The sequence below is a fragment of the Embiotoca jacksoni genome, unplaced genomic scaffold, assembly GCF_022577435.1.
Source record: "Embiotoca jacksoni isolate LCO1_2020_lvr unplaced genomic scaffold, fEmbJac1.0.p SCAF_10, whole genome shotgun sequence".
NCBI classification, from domain to species: Eukaryota; Metazoa; Chordata; class Actinopteri; family Embiotocidae; genus Embiotoca; species Embiotoca jacksoni.
Genome location: NW_027185230.1, coordinates 13,863,903 through 13,881,003, shown reverse-complemented (window position 1 = coordinate 13,881,003; position 17,101 = coordinate 13,863,903). Strand labels below are relative to the sequence as shown.

General features: G+C 44.1%; 1 protein-coding gene across 1 annotated transcript; it reads right to left on the bottom strand.

Moving 5' to 3' along the window:
• Window positions 1-997: 997 nt before the first annotated feature.
• On the bottom strand, window positions 998-11,853 carry egfl7 (EGF-like-domain, multiple 7). Its single transcript, XM_069168522.1, is given in 10 exon segments — window positions 998-1,499; window positions 2,727-2,889; window positions 3,174-3,250; window positions 5,309-5,515; window positions 5,618-5,633; window positions 5,635-5,714; window positions 6,549-6,661; window positions 7,714-7,836; window positions 8,466-8,757; window positions 11,667-11,853. Coding segments are annotated over 9 exon segments (879 nt in total). The 5' UTR covers window positions 8,546-8,757; window positions 11,667-11,853; the 3' UTR covers window positions 998-1,479.
• Between the last annotated feature and the right edge of the window lie 5,248 nt (window positions 11,854-17,101).

Sequence of the window (17,101 nt, the reverse complement as noted above, 5' to 3'; positions counted from 1 at the left end):
GGTTCGTTTCACCGGTTTAAAGCGGAGTTTGTGCGATTTCACATTGAGGTGTTTTTTGATCGAGACTTTTTATTACAAAGTGTTACATAACGAGGTAAAAATCAAGTCAACGTATCACTGCGCCTAGTGCGCCACCTGGTGGAGCGCCAGGCATTGCAGGGCCAGGTCCAAAAAAAAAATTATACACTTTATTCATGTGTAATATTATTATTATTAAATGAATGCAGTCATAATTATGATATGATTTGATTTGGGCAATTCTGTACCAATCTTCGGTGGGCCGGATTAAAAAGACCAACGGGCCGGATGTGGCCCGCGGGCCGTAGTTTGCCCACCCCTGCTATAACATGTCGTGCGATATATGATTAAAAAAAAAGTTGCCGAGAATACATTGCTATGCTATACTATGACTTTTAAAAACAAAATATTTTATTCATTTATATGATATTTTGGACAACAAAACGTATGACTTTTTTTAATTACATTTTGGACGACATGCAATGGTATGATTTTTTTATGATATTTTGGACGATATAGTCCTTTTATAACTTTTTTTCACATTTTCGACAACATACTACAGTATGAATTTTTGTAATTATTTTTGACGAAATACTATACTATGCCTTATTTGTAAATATTTTTGACGACATACTGTATGACTTTTTTCATGACATTTTGGACGACATGCTTTAGTATAACTTTTTTATAACATTTTGGACGATATGCTACAGTATAATTCTTTCATCAGATTTTAAACGACACAATATCCTACACAGATGATAAAAATCCTGATACATACATTAAATATTTATGTAAAAAAATTAAAAAACATGAATTTTTTTTTCGCGGTGTAGTTTCACACCGTTACTGATCTTAACCTATTACCACTGATTGCATTAAAAGATGAACAAGTTTGTTGTACCGGTCGAAAGCAGATTCTCTGCTATCTCACATCAGCAGTGTATTTGCACGCAGTACTCAATATTCCACAACAAAGTGTTTGATTAAGAGTTTTTATTACAAAATGTTACAAAACTAGGTAAAAAAAAATGTCTATTGGAGCACGGAGAAGTAACTAAAACACAATCATAATTTAAATAGATAAATACAGATGTCCACGTCTGAGGACACAGCTGCACTGATGCAAAAACAAACACAGAGACTTAAGTGGCTACTTTGACCTTTGACCCTCAGGGGTTTTTGATTTAGATGTTGCAGGGATGATGTCAAGGACCCCACCTCAGGTACTGTTACAAAATCAAGAATTTGACAGTGATTGAACAGGAAAAGTAATTAAAACCTGTCAGGAAAAGAAAATCACAAATGCTGCTCGTGTCACAGTGTAACGAGGACCGAGGCTGCTTTCTTCTGTCTGCCATCTTTATTCTTACGAACAGCAGCCGCCTGTCAATCTGTCAGTTTGTGTTATTATTAACTTGGCAGGAGGAGTCTTGAAAGAACGGCCGACATGTTCAGTGGTCAATTCTCCTGGCAAGAACCTACGAAGGAGAAGATGGAAAGACATCTGTGTTATCCACAGTGGGCAGTTTAAATGATCAAGGTTTTTGATATGTCTGAAAAATGTAGCAACATCCCCGCAGTGTTTTTATTCAAATACTTTTCATTACTACAGCTTTGATGGTTTTGGATCTGTGAAGGTCCGCGAAGTAATTACAGACCATAATCTAATAAAACCCAAATGTGATAAAGCTCATAACACAATAAAACTCTGATAATATAATAAAAGGCTTCTCAGCCTCGGGGTCAGGATTCCTCCACAGGATGTTTGATATGCAAATGGGGATCTCAAGAAACTCAGTGGACGGATACAATTATAATTGATACACAATAATATACCAACATTTTATGACATTTTGAACAACATACTATATATATATATATATATATATATATATATGTCTCCTACACACCTCCTTTCCCATACATTTTCTGCTGTGATTATTTATATATATATATATATATTCTTATATATACATACATATGCATGTATATATACATGTATGCATACACATATATTTATGCATGTATACATGTATGTATAATCACAGCAGGGGAACCCCCCAATGTCGATATCATGGTTATGCACTTGGATAAATCCTACTCGTTTTAGGGATCTCCCGACTTTTCTTTAAGCACCACAATAAGTGTGATATTCTTGAATTTTAAAGACAACTGTCGGATGGATTGTCATGAAGTTTGGTGCACAGGCACTTGGAATGAATCTTTTGTGATCCTCGAACTTTTCTTCGATCGGTTTCACCGTGTCAGATTTTGAGTTTGTACGTCACTTTTTTTTTTTATGGCCAGAGTCCTGTGAATCTAATGACATTTCCCATCAGCCTCAGCTGTGCTTTGTTATCACGTCGCGATAAGGATAAATTTAAGAGCAAACATATCATTTCAGTTTGATCGTATTTTGATTTTAGCATTTAACGTATTAAGTTATAGCCAACAATATTATTACATTACGGGGATAAGATTTTATTATATTATTGGATTTTTATAAATGTGAGCTTCAACATATTTAAATTTTATTACATTATGGGGCAGTTGTTCGATTTCGAGTTTTTATATGGTCTGTTATTTTTTTTTGCTTTCCTGGGAAACAAAGTTCCCATGGTGCTCAGCTAAATGTTGGATTTTCCCCTCCTCTTAAGCAGAGTCTTCAACTCCGAAAGGTCAAAGGTCGGCCCGTGGTCGCTCACATGTGCCGAGGCGCTCCTCCAGAAAGCCGATCTGCTCGCTGAGGGAGTCGATGCGGTCCAACTGCTGGAAGGAGTGGGACAACAGGGTGGTTTTCTCCGACGTGCCCTCGTCCAACGACAGCGGGAAGAAGTTGCTGAAGGGCGCCAGCACCAGCTGCAACTTCTGCACGGCGGGGAGAAACGAGGAGGTGCCGTCACTCAAAACAAACAAAAGCAATTCACGCCGTCATATCTTCGTTTGCTCTTTGCGGCGGTTTCGTGAAACGCAAGCAGGATTTTACGTTTAAAAAAAAACAAAAAACCATTTTGCTGGCACTTCAAAGAATCTCCGCTTTGGTTTTTATATCGCGCACGAGGAGCAGAGGTGTTCCCGGCGGGCGGCACCGGGAGGTATCAGAGTGGGTGTTTTTTTTTTTTATGTGTTTGAACATGTGCTTCCTGGCGTACCTTCTCCAGGAGCTCCACTCTGTTCCTCAGGCTCTGCACCTCCTCCGTCACGTTCTCCGCCGCGCCGAGACTTCCGCCTGTGGGAAAAGCGCACACAAAAAAAAAAACACAGACGTGTGCATCAGAATGCGGCGGCTACCGGGTTTGAGTTTTGTGGGAAACCAAGCGAGGGGAGTGCGGAGAGAGAGAAAAGGGCTACGAGGCCCGGATCAGAGGCGATGGAGAGCGATGTACGGTCGAGTCCCCTTCCTCGGATCTGAGAGCTTATGTCGCATCGTGCCTTCGTCGGTCCCCTCTCCGTCGGGTGATTCATTGCCCGCTGAAACATTTCTCACAACGATAAACCGGGAAGGGGGCCGCGGGGCCGCGGGGAGGCCGAGGGGGAATTTAGGGCACGAGAGGAGAAAGGGGGGACGATCTCGGGTATGGGAACGGCCGGAAAAAAAAAAGATGATACGCAAGCTGGAAGGGAGGTCACCAGAAATAGACGGGCAAACGTTCATCCCTTCCAGTGCATCGGTTACAAAGTAAGTGTCTGACTGCCCCCCCCCTCCCTCCCTCTCCCCCCTCCCTCCCTCCCTCAGTCCCGTAAGGACCCCAACTCGGGATGCAAAAATCAAAGAACCCGCTTTTGCTCTCTGGTGGCGCCGAGAGAGGTTCAATCTCTCCCAGATGTGGTCCATTCCTGAGACAAGAGTTGAGAAACAGGGCTTAAGGAGGAGGAGGAGGAAGAGGAGGAGGAAGAGGGAGGAGGAGGAGGAAAAGGGGGAGTGGGTGGTGGTGGGGGCGGGGTGGGGGGGGGGGGGGGACTGGCGATGACCCCCAGCAGACAGGGTTGATGGAGCTGGAATGAGAACACAAGTGTTGGCCAAGAACAGAGTGAAACGAGGGGAGGCGAAGCGGTTGCAGAGACGGAGTCCAAAGCTCTTGGCAGGAGCGAGAGCGATGGTCTACTACTTTTTTTTTTGTTTTTTTTTTAAACAACATGTTTATATTTGTAATCTGCATCAACAATCTCTCCGTCGTGCGCACATGTATGAGCAAACGATGGCATGCAGTCGTGCAGGGGAAAACATCGTGCAAAAACATTTGGCATCTGGGAGGTCAAAAATTAGCACGTTCCAAACAAACACTTTCATAAAGTACAAAGATCCGTCACTCTTTTGGCTTTGTATCTCCCTCCGTGCGTGTGTTTTTTTTTGGGGGGGGGGGCTTTTTGCTGACTCGGCAATACTACAAAACTGTCATCAATCCCCATAACGTAGAGTCACGGAGGGCGAACAGTCTCCCTTGTCAAACCGAGACGTTTCGATTCGTGTGAATTTCCTCCTTTGCAGAAACGCCGATAAACAGAAAGGAGTTTGGAGGCCGGCCCGAAAAATTTGGCAACCTTAAGATATTTCTTTTTCTGACACAACAACAGACAGTTTTATAACTTTTTTTTTTTTTTTTTTTTTTTACAGTTTGGTTGATGTTTGATTTTTTTTTTTTTGATTTTATACACTTTATTAATCCCCGAGGGGAAATTTCTTCAGTTGGGAGGAATCAGGAAAATGTGAAGTCTTCTTCAAGGTTTCTTGTTGCACAAATTCCCCAAAGAGCAATGACGCTGACACAGGAGAAGAATTAAAAAGAAATCACCTCGGGTCAACGACCACATTTGTAGACATGGAGGAGGTTGTATTGTTTTGTTGCTAAGGTACGGGAGGCACACACAAAAGAAAGTGGACTTTTTTTCTCGGTGAGAAACAACACTGCAACGTTTTTTTTTTGTTTTTTTTTAAGGGGAACCAATGGAGTGTGTGGGATAAAAAAAAAAATGTCTATATTAGCACGGGAGCTCTATTAAAGGCAGATGTTTGCCTTACTTATAGGACTCGTAGGAGTCAACCGAGTCATTATCAAAGCCCGACCAGGTCCCGGTCTCGCCGCACGGGGGCCCGGACCGCAACGCATCTGTCTGGAGTCGGCACCAGTCGCAGTGCATTATTACTCACGGTACGAGTTGAGAGTGGCATAGCGCGTACCAAAAGTAATAATGGACCGCGAAGCTGGCCATGTTTCCCCGTCTTCTGTCCAGATAATGTCCTGCTGCGGAACACAAAATCACGTACGCTCCTACCCTGCTCCTTTACCTGCATCAGTGTGACCACCCACGGTCGTCGGAGGAGGAGGAGGAGGAGGAGGAGGACGAGGAGGAGGATGAGGAGGAGGGGGAAGGCTCTGACAGGAATGTCCGTCGCCGGTGAGCCTGAAGCCGTCTCTGCACGCACATCGGTAGCTGCCAGCGGTGTTCACGCACTGCTGGGCGCACGGCTGCCGCTCGCTGCACTCATCCGCATCTGATCGACGAGAAGGACGTGAAAACTGGTGTCAACGTGCACGCAGAGACTCGTGTGTGTGTGTGTGTGTGTGTGTGTGTGTGTGTGTGTGTGTGTGTGTACCTGTTTGGCATTGGCGGTCCCGTCCATCCCAGCGGACAACCACACTGGTTGGGTCTTAAGCAGGTTCCTCCATTCACACATGGTTGTCCACACACAGCTGGAAGAGACATTGAAAGATAATATAAGCATATATCTGCTTGTGTGTGTGTGTGTGTGTGTGTGTGTGTGTGTGTGTGTGTGTGTGTGTGTGTGTGTGTTGAGTATCAATTTGCTGTTGTTCACTTAAAAGAAGCTGATTCAGCTGGTTTGGGTGGAGATCGGCTATTTGAGCTACTGAACACGAGGAGCTCTCGGACACTTTCAATTTGTCAAAGAAACTCTCAGAGGAAAAAAGGTTGGAGAACTTTCTTCTCCAAACTCAAACCAAGTAGTTTTGTTTCGCTAAACCTAACCACGGGATTTTTTTTTTTTTTTTCATGCCTGTGCGAGGCAAAACACAACGCTAACACAGTATGCTGCGGTGGACCGACTTATAGGTAACTACAGGTAGACTGCAGGTAAAAACAAAATAAAAATCATTCACTCAAACTTTTTAGAAATGTGTTTAAACTGTACAAAAACAAAGTGTAACGATAAAAAAAAAAAAAAAAGTTGCGAATCGACACGGATATACGTGAGGAGCTATTTCTTGGCCGGGGATCAGTGACTTTCTGGAAATTCTGTTGGTTATCACGTCCAGTCCTAACGCAGACTGTTGTTTTGAATGGCTTTCCTAACCTTTATTTAACCCACAGAAAGAACTAACGCGGATGTGTCCTACTGTTTGTAGTTTTTATGCTGAACTCCAAGTGTGCACAAGTGCGGACGTGAAATCTCAAGCATGATTCCCACAAATGTCCAACTATTCCTTTAACATAAAAGAAAAAGAAAAGAAAGGAGCATCGCCCGCTCAACAGGCGCAGGGTGCGTAGCACGTGTCCCTCCGAGTTACCTTGGTTACAGCTGTGAGAGTGAAGCCTCCTCCAGCCGGGGCAGCACTCCGGGTAGAACTGCACCGGGGACGCCGCTCTGCTCACCTGCCGGTACGCCACCGAGTACGTCGTCCTGCGGAGAGACACAACACAGAAAGAAAATTTTAAAAATAAAAAGCAGCAGCGGTTAAAAGGGGGGGGGGGGGGTTTCCTGATTTTTCAAGCTGTCATCACTCTCGTGTGTGTGTGTGTGTGTGTGTGCCCGGCATTTTTTTTTCCATGTTCTGTCGGAGTGCGAGAACGCCGATGAGAGGATGGGAACTCGGTGGAGGACTGAAACCACGGACCGCTGACTCCCAAAGAGTGTGTCGGAGACGAGAGAGGGGTGGAGGGACGAGAAGCAGAGATTTTTGGGGGTTTTTTGGGGTTTTTTTTTTGCTGATGCCTGCCGAGAGCGTAGTATGTTTAGTTTACAGTGGGGGGGGGGGGGGGGACAGGGTGATAAACTGAGGCAAAAAAAAAAAAAGAAGAAGAAGCTAAAAAACAAAAGAGAAACCGACCAGAGATGTGTGACAAAAAAAAAAAAAAAAAAAAAAGGAACAAATGATTTCAATAACCTGAGGTCTGGTCACAGGAAGAGCATCCCAAAAAAAAATGTAATTTTTTGTTGCTGAGAGAAGAGTTAAAATAGATTAAAATTGAGGGAGGGTGGGAGGGGGGGGGGACGTAATGTAAAGAGGAGGATGAGGGGGCCGGGGGGGGGAAGAAGGGGGGGGGGGGGACGGACCAGAAAATATCCGAGCCGGAGAGAGATTGAGAGTATGGAGGGAGACGGAGTCCAAAATAAACAGGGCCACGGTCTCTGCGGGTTCATTTCCCGTAGTTGCACGAAAGTATTCGATATTTAGATTCCACCCAACTACGTGCCGCCGTGACCCAGTTCTGCGCGAGACGAACGTGCGCGAGCGCGTGAGAAAAACGTACATGCGGTCGTGACCCCTTCCTGAACATGTGGAGCGTTGTTTACCCCTCGATTAAACAAACATCTCGAGACGGTTTAATTAGAGCGCCGTTCTGACTCTTCCGACGACCCTCGAAGCCGAAGACGTTCGGATTTGTTGTTGTTATTTGTGCGTGCGTGCGTGCGTGCGTGTGCACGTGTGCGTGTGCGCGCGCGCGTCTCACTTGTACGTGCTGCAGAGGCGATGCCCCTGACACAGGGTAATGTAGGGCTTGTGCACAGGCTGGACATATGACTCTGTTGCCATGACGACGTTGTGACGGAGATCTCGTCCGCACGCCCTCCTCCTGCAAAAAAAAAAAAGAAAAAAGAAAAAGGAAAAGAGATCAAACCATTAAAACTGACCCCCGAAACACACAAGACGCTTTTCGAAGTCTTTTGCAGGTTGTGAATCATTTCGAAAACAGTTTCAGAGATGTTTTTAAACACCGAGTGGCTCCCGCTTCACTTGAAAAACTCCAGATTAGAGCGCCTAAAGAAAAAAAAAAAAGCCCCTGACCGACCCGTGTAATCACTCCCGAAATGTGTCAGAGTCGAGAGTTGATCTTTGACCTTCGTGTCGCCTCTCGACCTTTTAATTGGCTCTCAGTTTACTTTTGGTCTTTGCGCAGATCGAGTGAAAGCGGCGAGATGAGGCTGCGTCTAACGGCCTCCGACACCAGCGTGGAGCTGCGGTCCCGAGACAGTCAACTCTTGACTGTTTTTTTTTTTTTTTTTTAAATGTCTTTTTTTTTTTTTTTTTTTTTTTTTGACCAAAGAGGTTGCTTTAAAAAAAAACAACAACAACAAAAAAAAAACACAAGCAGGTCTAAACGACGACTGCAGCTGAGATCTGGTGGCTGAAGACGTGACGGGGGCCGCTGACCGAGTGACAGCCCATAATAAACGCGGGGAAGAGCGCTGAGTGAGCTGTTACCCGTGGTGAGCGAAGAACTGGGGAGTGCCCATCACATGAAGGATGAGGAAGGAGGAGGAGAGAAGCAGCGTTTGGTACATCGTCGTCCTCGTTCCCACGTTCGCCGGGTCTCCCACACTCTACTTCTGTACCAGTCGGAGGGAGGAGGAGGAGGAGGAGGAGGAGGAGGCGGAGGAGGAGGAGGAGGACGGGGGGCGGGGGGGCGGGGGTGGGGGGGGGGGGCCTGTGGATTGCAGCCAGAAGTCTCCTCACGCAGGGTAGGTTTTTCCTTCAGGAGGACGACCCCGGCTACCTACGAGGAAAAGAAACGTGACATAATTATTAAAAAAAATAATAATAAAGTAAAATGAAAAATCAGCACTTTTTATTTTGTTATCACGAGCTGCAAGATTCGGAGACCGCAGTTGATTCCTCTGCAGCCGCGGGTCAAGCCTTATTTCCTTTGAAGAGACAAAGCACCGCAAGGATTGGACTCAGCTGTCAAGACTTCCACAAGAGACCAGAGACCAGCACAGATAGTTACAACAGATTTAAAAAATTGATTAAAAGCAACGAGTGGATTTTTTTTTTTTTTTTATGTCTTAGATTTTGTACTGCTTTGGTCTCGTTCTGTCTGGATTTATTGTTCAATTGATATTTCTTACTTTAAGCGTTCCTACTTTTTTTTTTTTTTTTTTTCCCAAGAATTAAGTGTGTCTCCCAGATGAGTGACTTTTAAAAAGTCTTCCAAACAGACTTGTCTGTGCGGCAGTGATGTTTTTATGACCCAACATGCTGTTCGTATTATTTGTTCTTTAAACCGCGGGGTTAGTTTGCTCCCACTGCGGATTTAAACGCTCGTCTTCACTGCAGACCCTCGAGTCTCCGTGTGAATTTAAGGTTCCCTTCAAACGTCCCTTTTTAGAGGGACACCGCTCGGCAGATGTTCGGACCCGCCGGGGGGGGGGGGGGGGCTCCGATGCGCCGCGCGCAGTCCCGATCTCGTGTTGGTCAAACCAGGCTGAATACTCGCTGACCTGCGCCAGAAGTGTTCACGTCTCGCGCCACATTAGCTCGTGGCATACTGAAAAGGATTAAAAGGCCCGAGCCGCCCCTTTTTGCGGGCGAGGCCGTCAAGAGCGCGCGACGGTCGGTTTGGACCCGCTGCTGCTCCGACGTTGGCCTGCGGCTATGTTTGATAGTAAAAAAAATAAATAAATTTAAAAAAAAAAACAGGGGAGGGGGGGGGGGGGGGGAATGTGGAACAGGCGCGTTTAAAGCCAGCCGGGTGTGATCGCAGGTTTCCAAGGGCCGCAGCCTTTGCCGGAAGAGTCCTCCGGTATCCTGGAGGTGACGCTGAGCCTCGGATGACAGCTTTGCATGTCTCTCTGATCCCTTGCTGGCTCTGTGCCCAGAGACATGACACACACATCTGAAGCCTTGTGTTCATTCACAAATCACTGCGGTGAGCTGGACTCGCAGCAGTGCACTGTGTGTGTGTGTGTGTGGGGGGGGGGGGGGTCATTTTGAAGGCAGCGCGTGCGCGTGCGAGCATCATGACATTGGCCAGTGAGAAAGCTGCTGCAGGGGGAAAACACTTGTCCGGAAAGTTAATACCAGGTGGGAACAGCATGGCATGGCTGCATTTCTATTATGATGTTATTGGAAGACTATAAAAAAAAAAAATAATATTAAAAACATATTTCTTTTTTTTTTTTTTCCCCAAAACACATTCCTACACAAGCCAACTAAGAAGAAATGTACAGATAAATGATGGATGTGTTGCCCAAATGATTCCTTATTTGGTTAGAATTGAATTTCATTAAAAAAAAAAAAGAAAAAAAAAAAAGGATGTTTATAATCGAATCATGCGATTGCGTGGCTCAGAGCACGTGTTTGTATGCGCGTGCGATTGTGCTTTAAAAATAATTATAATAATTATCAGTAAAACGTCACGACCCGCCGACGCGTCAGGATTCATCGAAGCGGATACGTTTCCGAGAGTCGCCATCAGAGGGCGCTGTTTTACAGCGCCGTAAACGATGCCGCCCCGAAGCTCCAGCGCCGAGACCGACATCCCTCGCATCTCTTTTTCCCCCCCTCTCGCGCGCACGCGGAGTCACGCGACACGCGCGCGCTGATAACGGATAGTCATCCGAGAGAGAAGAAGAAATAAAAGCAAACACAAACCGCATTTTTTTTTTTTTTTTTTTTACACTGAAAGAGCACAGGCGGGGGATGCTGGACGCGCGCGCGTGCGCGCGCACAAGCCGATAAACCGCACGACCCCCAAACTCCGGGGCGCATGCATGGAAACGAAAAATAAATCACAAACCGTTGCAAGTGAACAATCAGCCCTCCTAAGATCAAAAAGTCCTACACGGCGGGAAGTCGAGAGACGCCTCGCAGCTCGAGCGCAGTTGGCCCCGTTATATTCCGCCGTGAGGTCGAAAGCCCAGCGAATAAAACTCCGCTACTAGTCAGGTTTCTCCTGCAGCTCGAGACTGTCAAAGAGCGCGTGGGGGGGTGATTGGTAAAGACCTCCTCCAACTCCTCCAGCAGGGTGTCCCGCAGTTCGAGACATGGGGGGGGGGGGGGGGACCCGTGTGTGACGTCAGTACGTGAAGACTACACGGCTGCTTTTTTTTTTTTTTTTTTTTTTTTTCATCCATTCATTAACTACTGAAACACTTCACAAGCTGCTTGGCAGAGAGGACAGGTTTACATGTTACAGTCTGTCTTAAAGCAATATCTAGTTACCCGTAGCAACGGCAACCGCTCCTCTTCCTCACGTGGGGCATGAAGAGATCTCCCCTTTCTGTTGTCTTTTTCATTTATGTGCTGCTGCTGCAGTGGATTAACTGCAACACAAAGCTGCAACTTTGAACCAAAAAGTCAGCAGCTTTGAAACCTCCTCTTAAACTTTTTTTTTTTTGTTTTTTTTTGTCTCCTCAGACTTCTCCCAATCACCTTACACATCACATTACAAATTGGGTCTCAAACCGGTTTCAGTGTTCACACGTACGAGTACTGTTTTAAGACAGACTTAAAAGAAATGTAAAGCCGTGAAGGAAATCTGCGGAAATATTTGGTCAAATAAAACCGATTATAAACTTCAAATTGAAAGGTTAAGTTAAAAAAAAAAAAAAAAGAAAAGACATTTGTACAGGTCCCACATCCTTGAATACGAACACAGGCCTGTAAAGTGAGTAGAAATCTTACCCTCGCGGTATGGGTTCGTCAGGTGCGTGCGCGTGCGCTGGCTGAGCGGCGGCCGTGGGCACGAGCCGCCGGACCCGTGGTTTAGAGGGCTTCTCCATGGTGCCGCTTTCTTTTAAAAGCTCGAGTTCGGTGGTTTTGAATTTTAAAAAAACCCCTCGCGGTCGATTCGAGATGCTCCTTGCGACTCGGCGGCCCACAAATGAAATGTCTTTGGGCGTATTTCAGTTGCTTTTTATGCAGAGCTTCCTGTGGAACGCAGGAATTGGATGGACAATCCCAAACCGGAATTCCTGTGAGTGTTTGCCGCTGATAAAACCCCTCTCCTGCACAAACACTCTCCATCCTGCTCAAACCGCTTCACGAATCTGATTTTGAAGCAGTTTTCTGCCCCCATTGTGGTGCGGACATCTTGAAGGGGGGGGGGGGGGTAAAAGTGCCTTCAGGCTTCTCACCTCGCGGCCTTCTGCTTCCTTTGCAGTGCAGGGCAAAACGGGCAGGATTTGTATTCAGGGAACTTTACACGTAGCTATATCATTTCTTCGGCTGATGGCACGCCGGGAGCTTCTATATGTTTACAGATGTTTAAAGTCGCTGCCAGATCAAATCTGTCAAATTGCAGCTGGTTGAAGCCAAACAGTTGCACGATAAGGAAGAGGGTCTCTTCTCCCTCCTTCTTGCTTGTGTGCGGATGCAACTCAGTGCAGCTTGGTAGGAGGATAATCAGTCTCATTTACGAATATTAAAAATACAACTCGCCTTCCATATTCCATGTCTACTGCTCGCTGGCATCTGCACAACAGAAAACGCTATTCAAAGCACTAAATGATTTGTTTCCATGACCACTAAAATCCACTTTAAACCTAAAGTTTAAAATATATTTTTTTTCCCATTCAAATTCCTCTGCAAGATGAAGACATTGCAGAATTTAAACATTTTAGTGAGGCAGTAGTAAACAATCTCAGATGCTCAGTGGTGGTGGTGTGCAGGATTTTTTTATTAATTTTTTTTTTTACAGTGAGAGTTTTTGAAGACTTTCTGAAATGTGACAACTCGGTAATCGACTTGTAACCACACCATTAAGGCTAACAAATTTCCTGTACTTCATTTTATGCCACTACCGCAGTAGCCTATACGCCTCATCAGAGTTTAATAATACACCTTGTGAAGAAGAAGAAAAGACATGTATTGGCTTTAAACATTAAATATATATTTCTGTTTGCCTTTTGGGCTTTATAAACATCAGCAAAAAGCACAGATTATGTATGAAATAAATAACAAATACACAAAGCCTATCTACAAAAATCTACAAAATAATTACTGACAAGAACAGCTCATGATGTTGAAACAATGCATTGTGTTCACATTAAACCACAGCAGAAGACAACCAAATGATGTCATTAAAAGAGCGCCAGTCAAACCTCAACTGAAGTGGAAATAGAGATAAACATTTTACATTTCAGTTGCTTTTATCCAGCTGTTTTTACTAACATGAATGGAAACTATTCTAACAAATATGCAAAATAATTGAGGTCAGGCTATTGTCACAGGCCAAGCTACTAATTCACCTAAATTGCCAAATGACCTCTTTTTTTTTCTTCCTTGCTTCCCATGGTCTTTCAGGGCTCTTGGAGTTTTTTGGATGTGGTCATGCCTGCGTTCAAATGGGGCATCTAATGCAGAGTCTGAAACGCTTTCAGTGGCTGCAGCTGACATCATGTATTAACAGACAGACAGGCTGCTCCTCCTCTGCCTTGAAACTGAGCTTGACTGAGGCTCGTCTGACAACAAGGACTCGTTTGTCATTCTAAGTATGTGCAGAGCCGCTCGATGTACTCACACAGTTTAACGTGCGTGCATACACACTCAAACAACTTCTTATGTGTGTGTGTGTGTGTGTGTGTGTGTGTGTGTGTGTGTGTCTGTTTGTGTCTGTTTATGGTTGAGTGGATCGGCTTGAAGTGGCATGAATCAGAACTTGGACAGGTTCTCCACTTACATTTATGATAAGAAATGAATTGATACTCAATCAAAGTTTGTCTCTCTTTGTTATGCAATGACGCTGCTGAAGAGGCTGTTTTAACGTTTGTACTAACTGAGTATACGATCTGCCCCCCCCCCCCCACCCCCCCACCCTCCTCCGCGCACACAAAGAACAATTTTCTCTGAGATAACAAAGGGCCTACGTGCTCGGGCGCCATGGGAACGCTTCGCTTCGAGGTCGCAGGTGTGCACACACCTTCAAGGCTGATCCATCAGAGGGGAGCGCATTAGAAATATAGGATGCAAAATCAGTGCGGGTTTGTTTGTGAATGCACTGGCCTTTGTGTGTGTGTTTGTGTGTGTGTGTGTGTGTGTGTGCGCGCATTTGTATGTGGAGGCTTGTGTAACACAGACCGAAGTGGGAGGGTATCTCTTTTTAAGGAACTCTTTTCATTCTTTGAAATCAAGACTTGGCCGACACAAGCAAAGTTTTGCAGCAAGTGTTCCAGATTTGTCCCGGAGAAGATGCAGGAGGAGAAAGAAAAAAAAAAAAAAAAAAAAAAACCCAAGCAAAGCAGCACTTCCTCTTCAAGAGGAAACAGGAAAAGGCTGGGAGTATGAGATTCTAGAGCCTGCTCCCTTGGAACAATAAAAATCTCACTTTGACAGGAAACGGATCTGCGTCAAAGAGGGCCTGACAGATTTTACTAAAGGGCAGTAGCGGTGACCCTGGGATGGGGCATGAACAAGAGGGCAGCTGTGCCCAACAATAACTCTAAAACGGTTAAAATGGTACATGCAATGCAGTTAAACACGGATTTCAAGTCAGCACTGTTTAGAAAGGTACGAAGAAGAAGGGGGAGTGATAATGCTTTATAACTACGTGAATAATCTGCAGAAATCTTTAAAAAAAAAATGAAAGGAAAAGCTAAAGAATATAATACACATTGAACAGTATTGTTCCTCATGAATATATCTGAAAACTTCCACCACTCTGTGCTTTTTTTTATTGTTTGCATGCAGTTTGTGTACATGTCTGAGCACTTTTGGTGATTGTTTCAGTCAGTTTTTATGTTTTCTGTGATTTTTATGGATGCACACGTGTTTGTCATGCCTAGAAAAGCCTGTGAGAAATTTTTACAAAGATGCGTGTCAGTAATTTACTGAAAAACATTTTTCCTAGGTTTATTTGTTTATACATTTTATATCTGTATACATTTCTGCCGTTGACTGTTTATAAAAGCGAACGTAGCTCCCTGATCAGAAAAATGAGGCCAACGCGAGAAATACTTTAAGCTGCAATACCAACGAGGGCCGCTAGGGGCTGGCTCCGAAAAAGGCTCAGACGCCATAGACTCCCATTCAACTTCTCTCAAGAAATACATCTCAACACATTTTTTTCCATAAGTTATTTCCCTGTTGTTAGCGAAAGTCCCTCCTTCTTATTAGTTTTCTTGGCCATCAATTTTAAAATAATCATCAGTCAGTGCACCACAGAAATTGGTAGCAAGCATGAACGGTGACTTCGCAGTTGTCATGGGAAACATCCACCTACAGTCTTGAAGCCTGTATGTTGCTCACACAATGTTCAAATCTGTTCTTTATCTTCTTTTAAAGAATCAAAAAAATATACACAATATTTTGTATGTTTTTTTTTTCTTACCACAATGAGTTTGGGTTCAAGCTTTTCTGAGTTCTCTTGTCCCTAAAACGTGTTGTGAGCCAGTCCCCCTGCAGTCGTCTGCAGTTTTTCAGAGAGCTGATACTTAGAAAAAGTCATTCGATGCATTGTAGTCAAGAGAGATGTCAGAAAAGAGTTTGTAACTGCGTGCGGTTGTTGTGCACCAAAATTCGAACATTTTCTCAAACCCATAATAATTTAATTCTTAGTTTAACTACCATGTGTTTGACTTTGTCACACTAAACATTGCAAACCACGTCTTAAAACTCTGCTGTTTTGTTCTGTGCCTCCTCTGATTTCCATGCTGAGCAGCCAAACAGGACATCCTGTTGTCCAAGGCCTGCCACCGCCACCATAACTCCCCTGTCACACTCAAACTCGAGGCATGCGCCTAAAGACCTCCTGGAAATGAGACGACTTTGTGCTGGTGGTCTCATCGCTTCCTGTGCTCCACTTCAACAGCCGGAGTTGGACCGATAGTTTGAAACTGATGCTGGAGAATTTTTTAAGACCCAACTGAACCAGAAAATAGTTTTTATGTGTTTAGTTTGCGAGTCCATGTTGTAATTTATTTACAGTGGCCTTAAAACAAAACCTAATCTATCAGCAGACTTCCTCAAGGTTTTACGGTTATTAAACCAAATGTCAGATAAATTGGTCTTCGAACCATATAAACGCACATTTAGCACAACTCTACAGACATTTTCTACTAAAACGTATAAATCTGGTTGTCACTTGAGAAAGCACAAATATATAGTGCAAAACAAAGAAGTTCCTATAGCCAAACTTCAAACATTCCCTGTAAAATACCTTGGAACCGGTTAGTTTAAAATCTGATAAGTGGCATAGATAAATGACGTAAGTTCAGAGAAAAAGGTCAAGCATCATTTGTTGGCAACAAGAAGGACACTCTGTTCGTCAGATCAGCTACAAATTCCTCCTTGCATTCTCCACAATTGGGTATATTGTCAAAAAATTTATAAATGGAGTGCGAACAGAAGGCACATATACTGTTAGACCGGCAGCACATTGAACTGCGTAATCGTGAGTAAAACCGAGAAAACATGTGAGAACTAGCCTAAAGGATCGCTTCAGAGATCAACACGAACTGCCAGACTCAACTAGCAGACCGCTCGAAATAAGTTCAACGAATTTGAGTACAGAGGGAGAGTAGTACGGTGAACACCATTCATAAACTCAAAGAATATGACAGCCAGGATTCAATTTGTAAAAGAACATGCACAGAAAGAAGACGACAGCAGCTTTTGGAGATGGGCTATTTTCAGATGAGTCTAAATTTAACTGACATTGATCTGATGGTAGAAAGTTTGCGTGGGGAAAGTCAAGGAAAGAACTCCAACCAGACCGGTAAAATATGAAGTTGGGAACGTCAAAGTGTGGGGCTGTTCTTCTCTCCAAATCATAAACTACCCGGGTAACAAGAATTTTGGATGCGAAGAAAAATACTCAACGACAGGTGGACTGATCGGTACAGTACATATTTTGGTCAACCAGTTCTTCAACCAAAATGATGGCAGACTAAACAGTAAAACATCGTAACTATGAGTTTTAGTTTGGTGTAGAACTATTTTTTTTTGGTCTTGCTTTTATCCATTGTTTTATCAGTACAAACCTTGCTTGACAAGTGAAAAAAAAAAAAAAGTAATTTGCATTGACGTATTGTATTGCAAAGAATTTTGTAAATTTTTAAGTGGCTTAAATTTCCAAATACTCTCCGATGGTGTTCACTACACTGGATTTTGCCACAACTTTA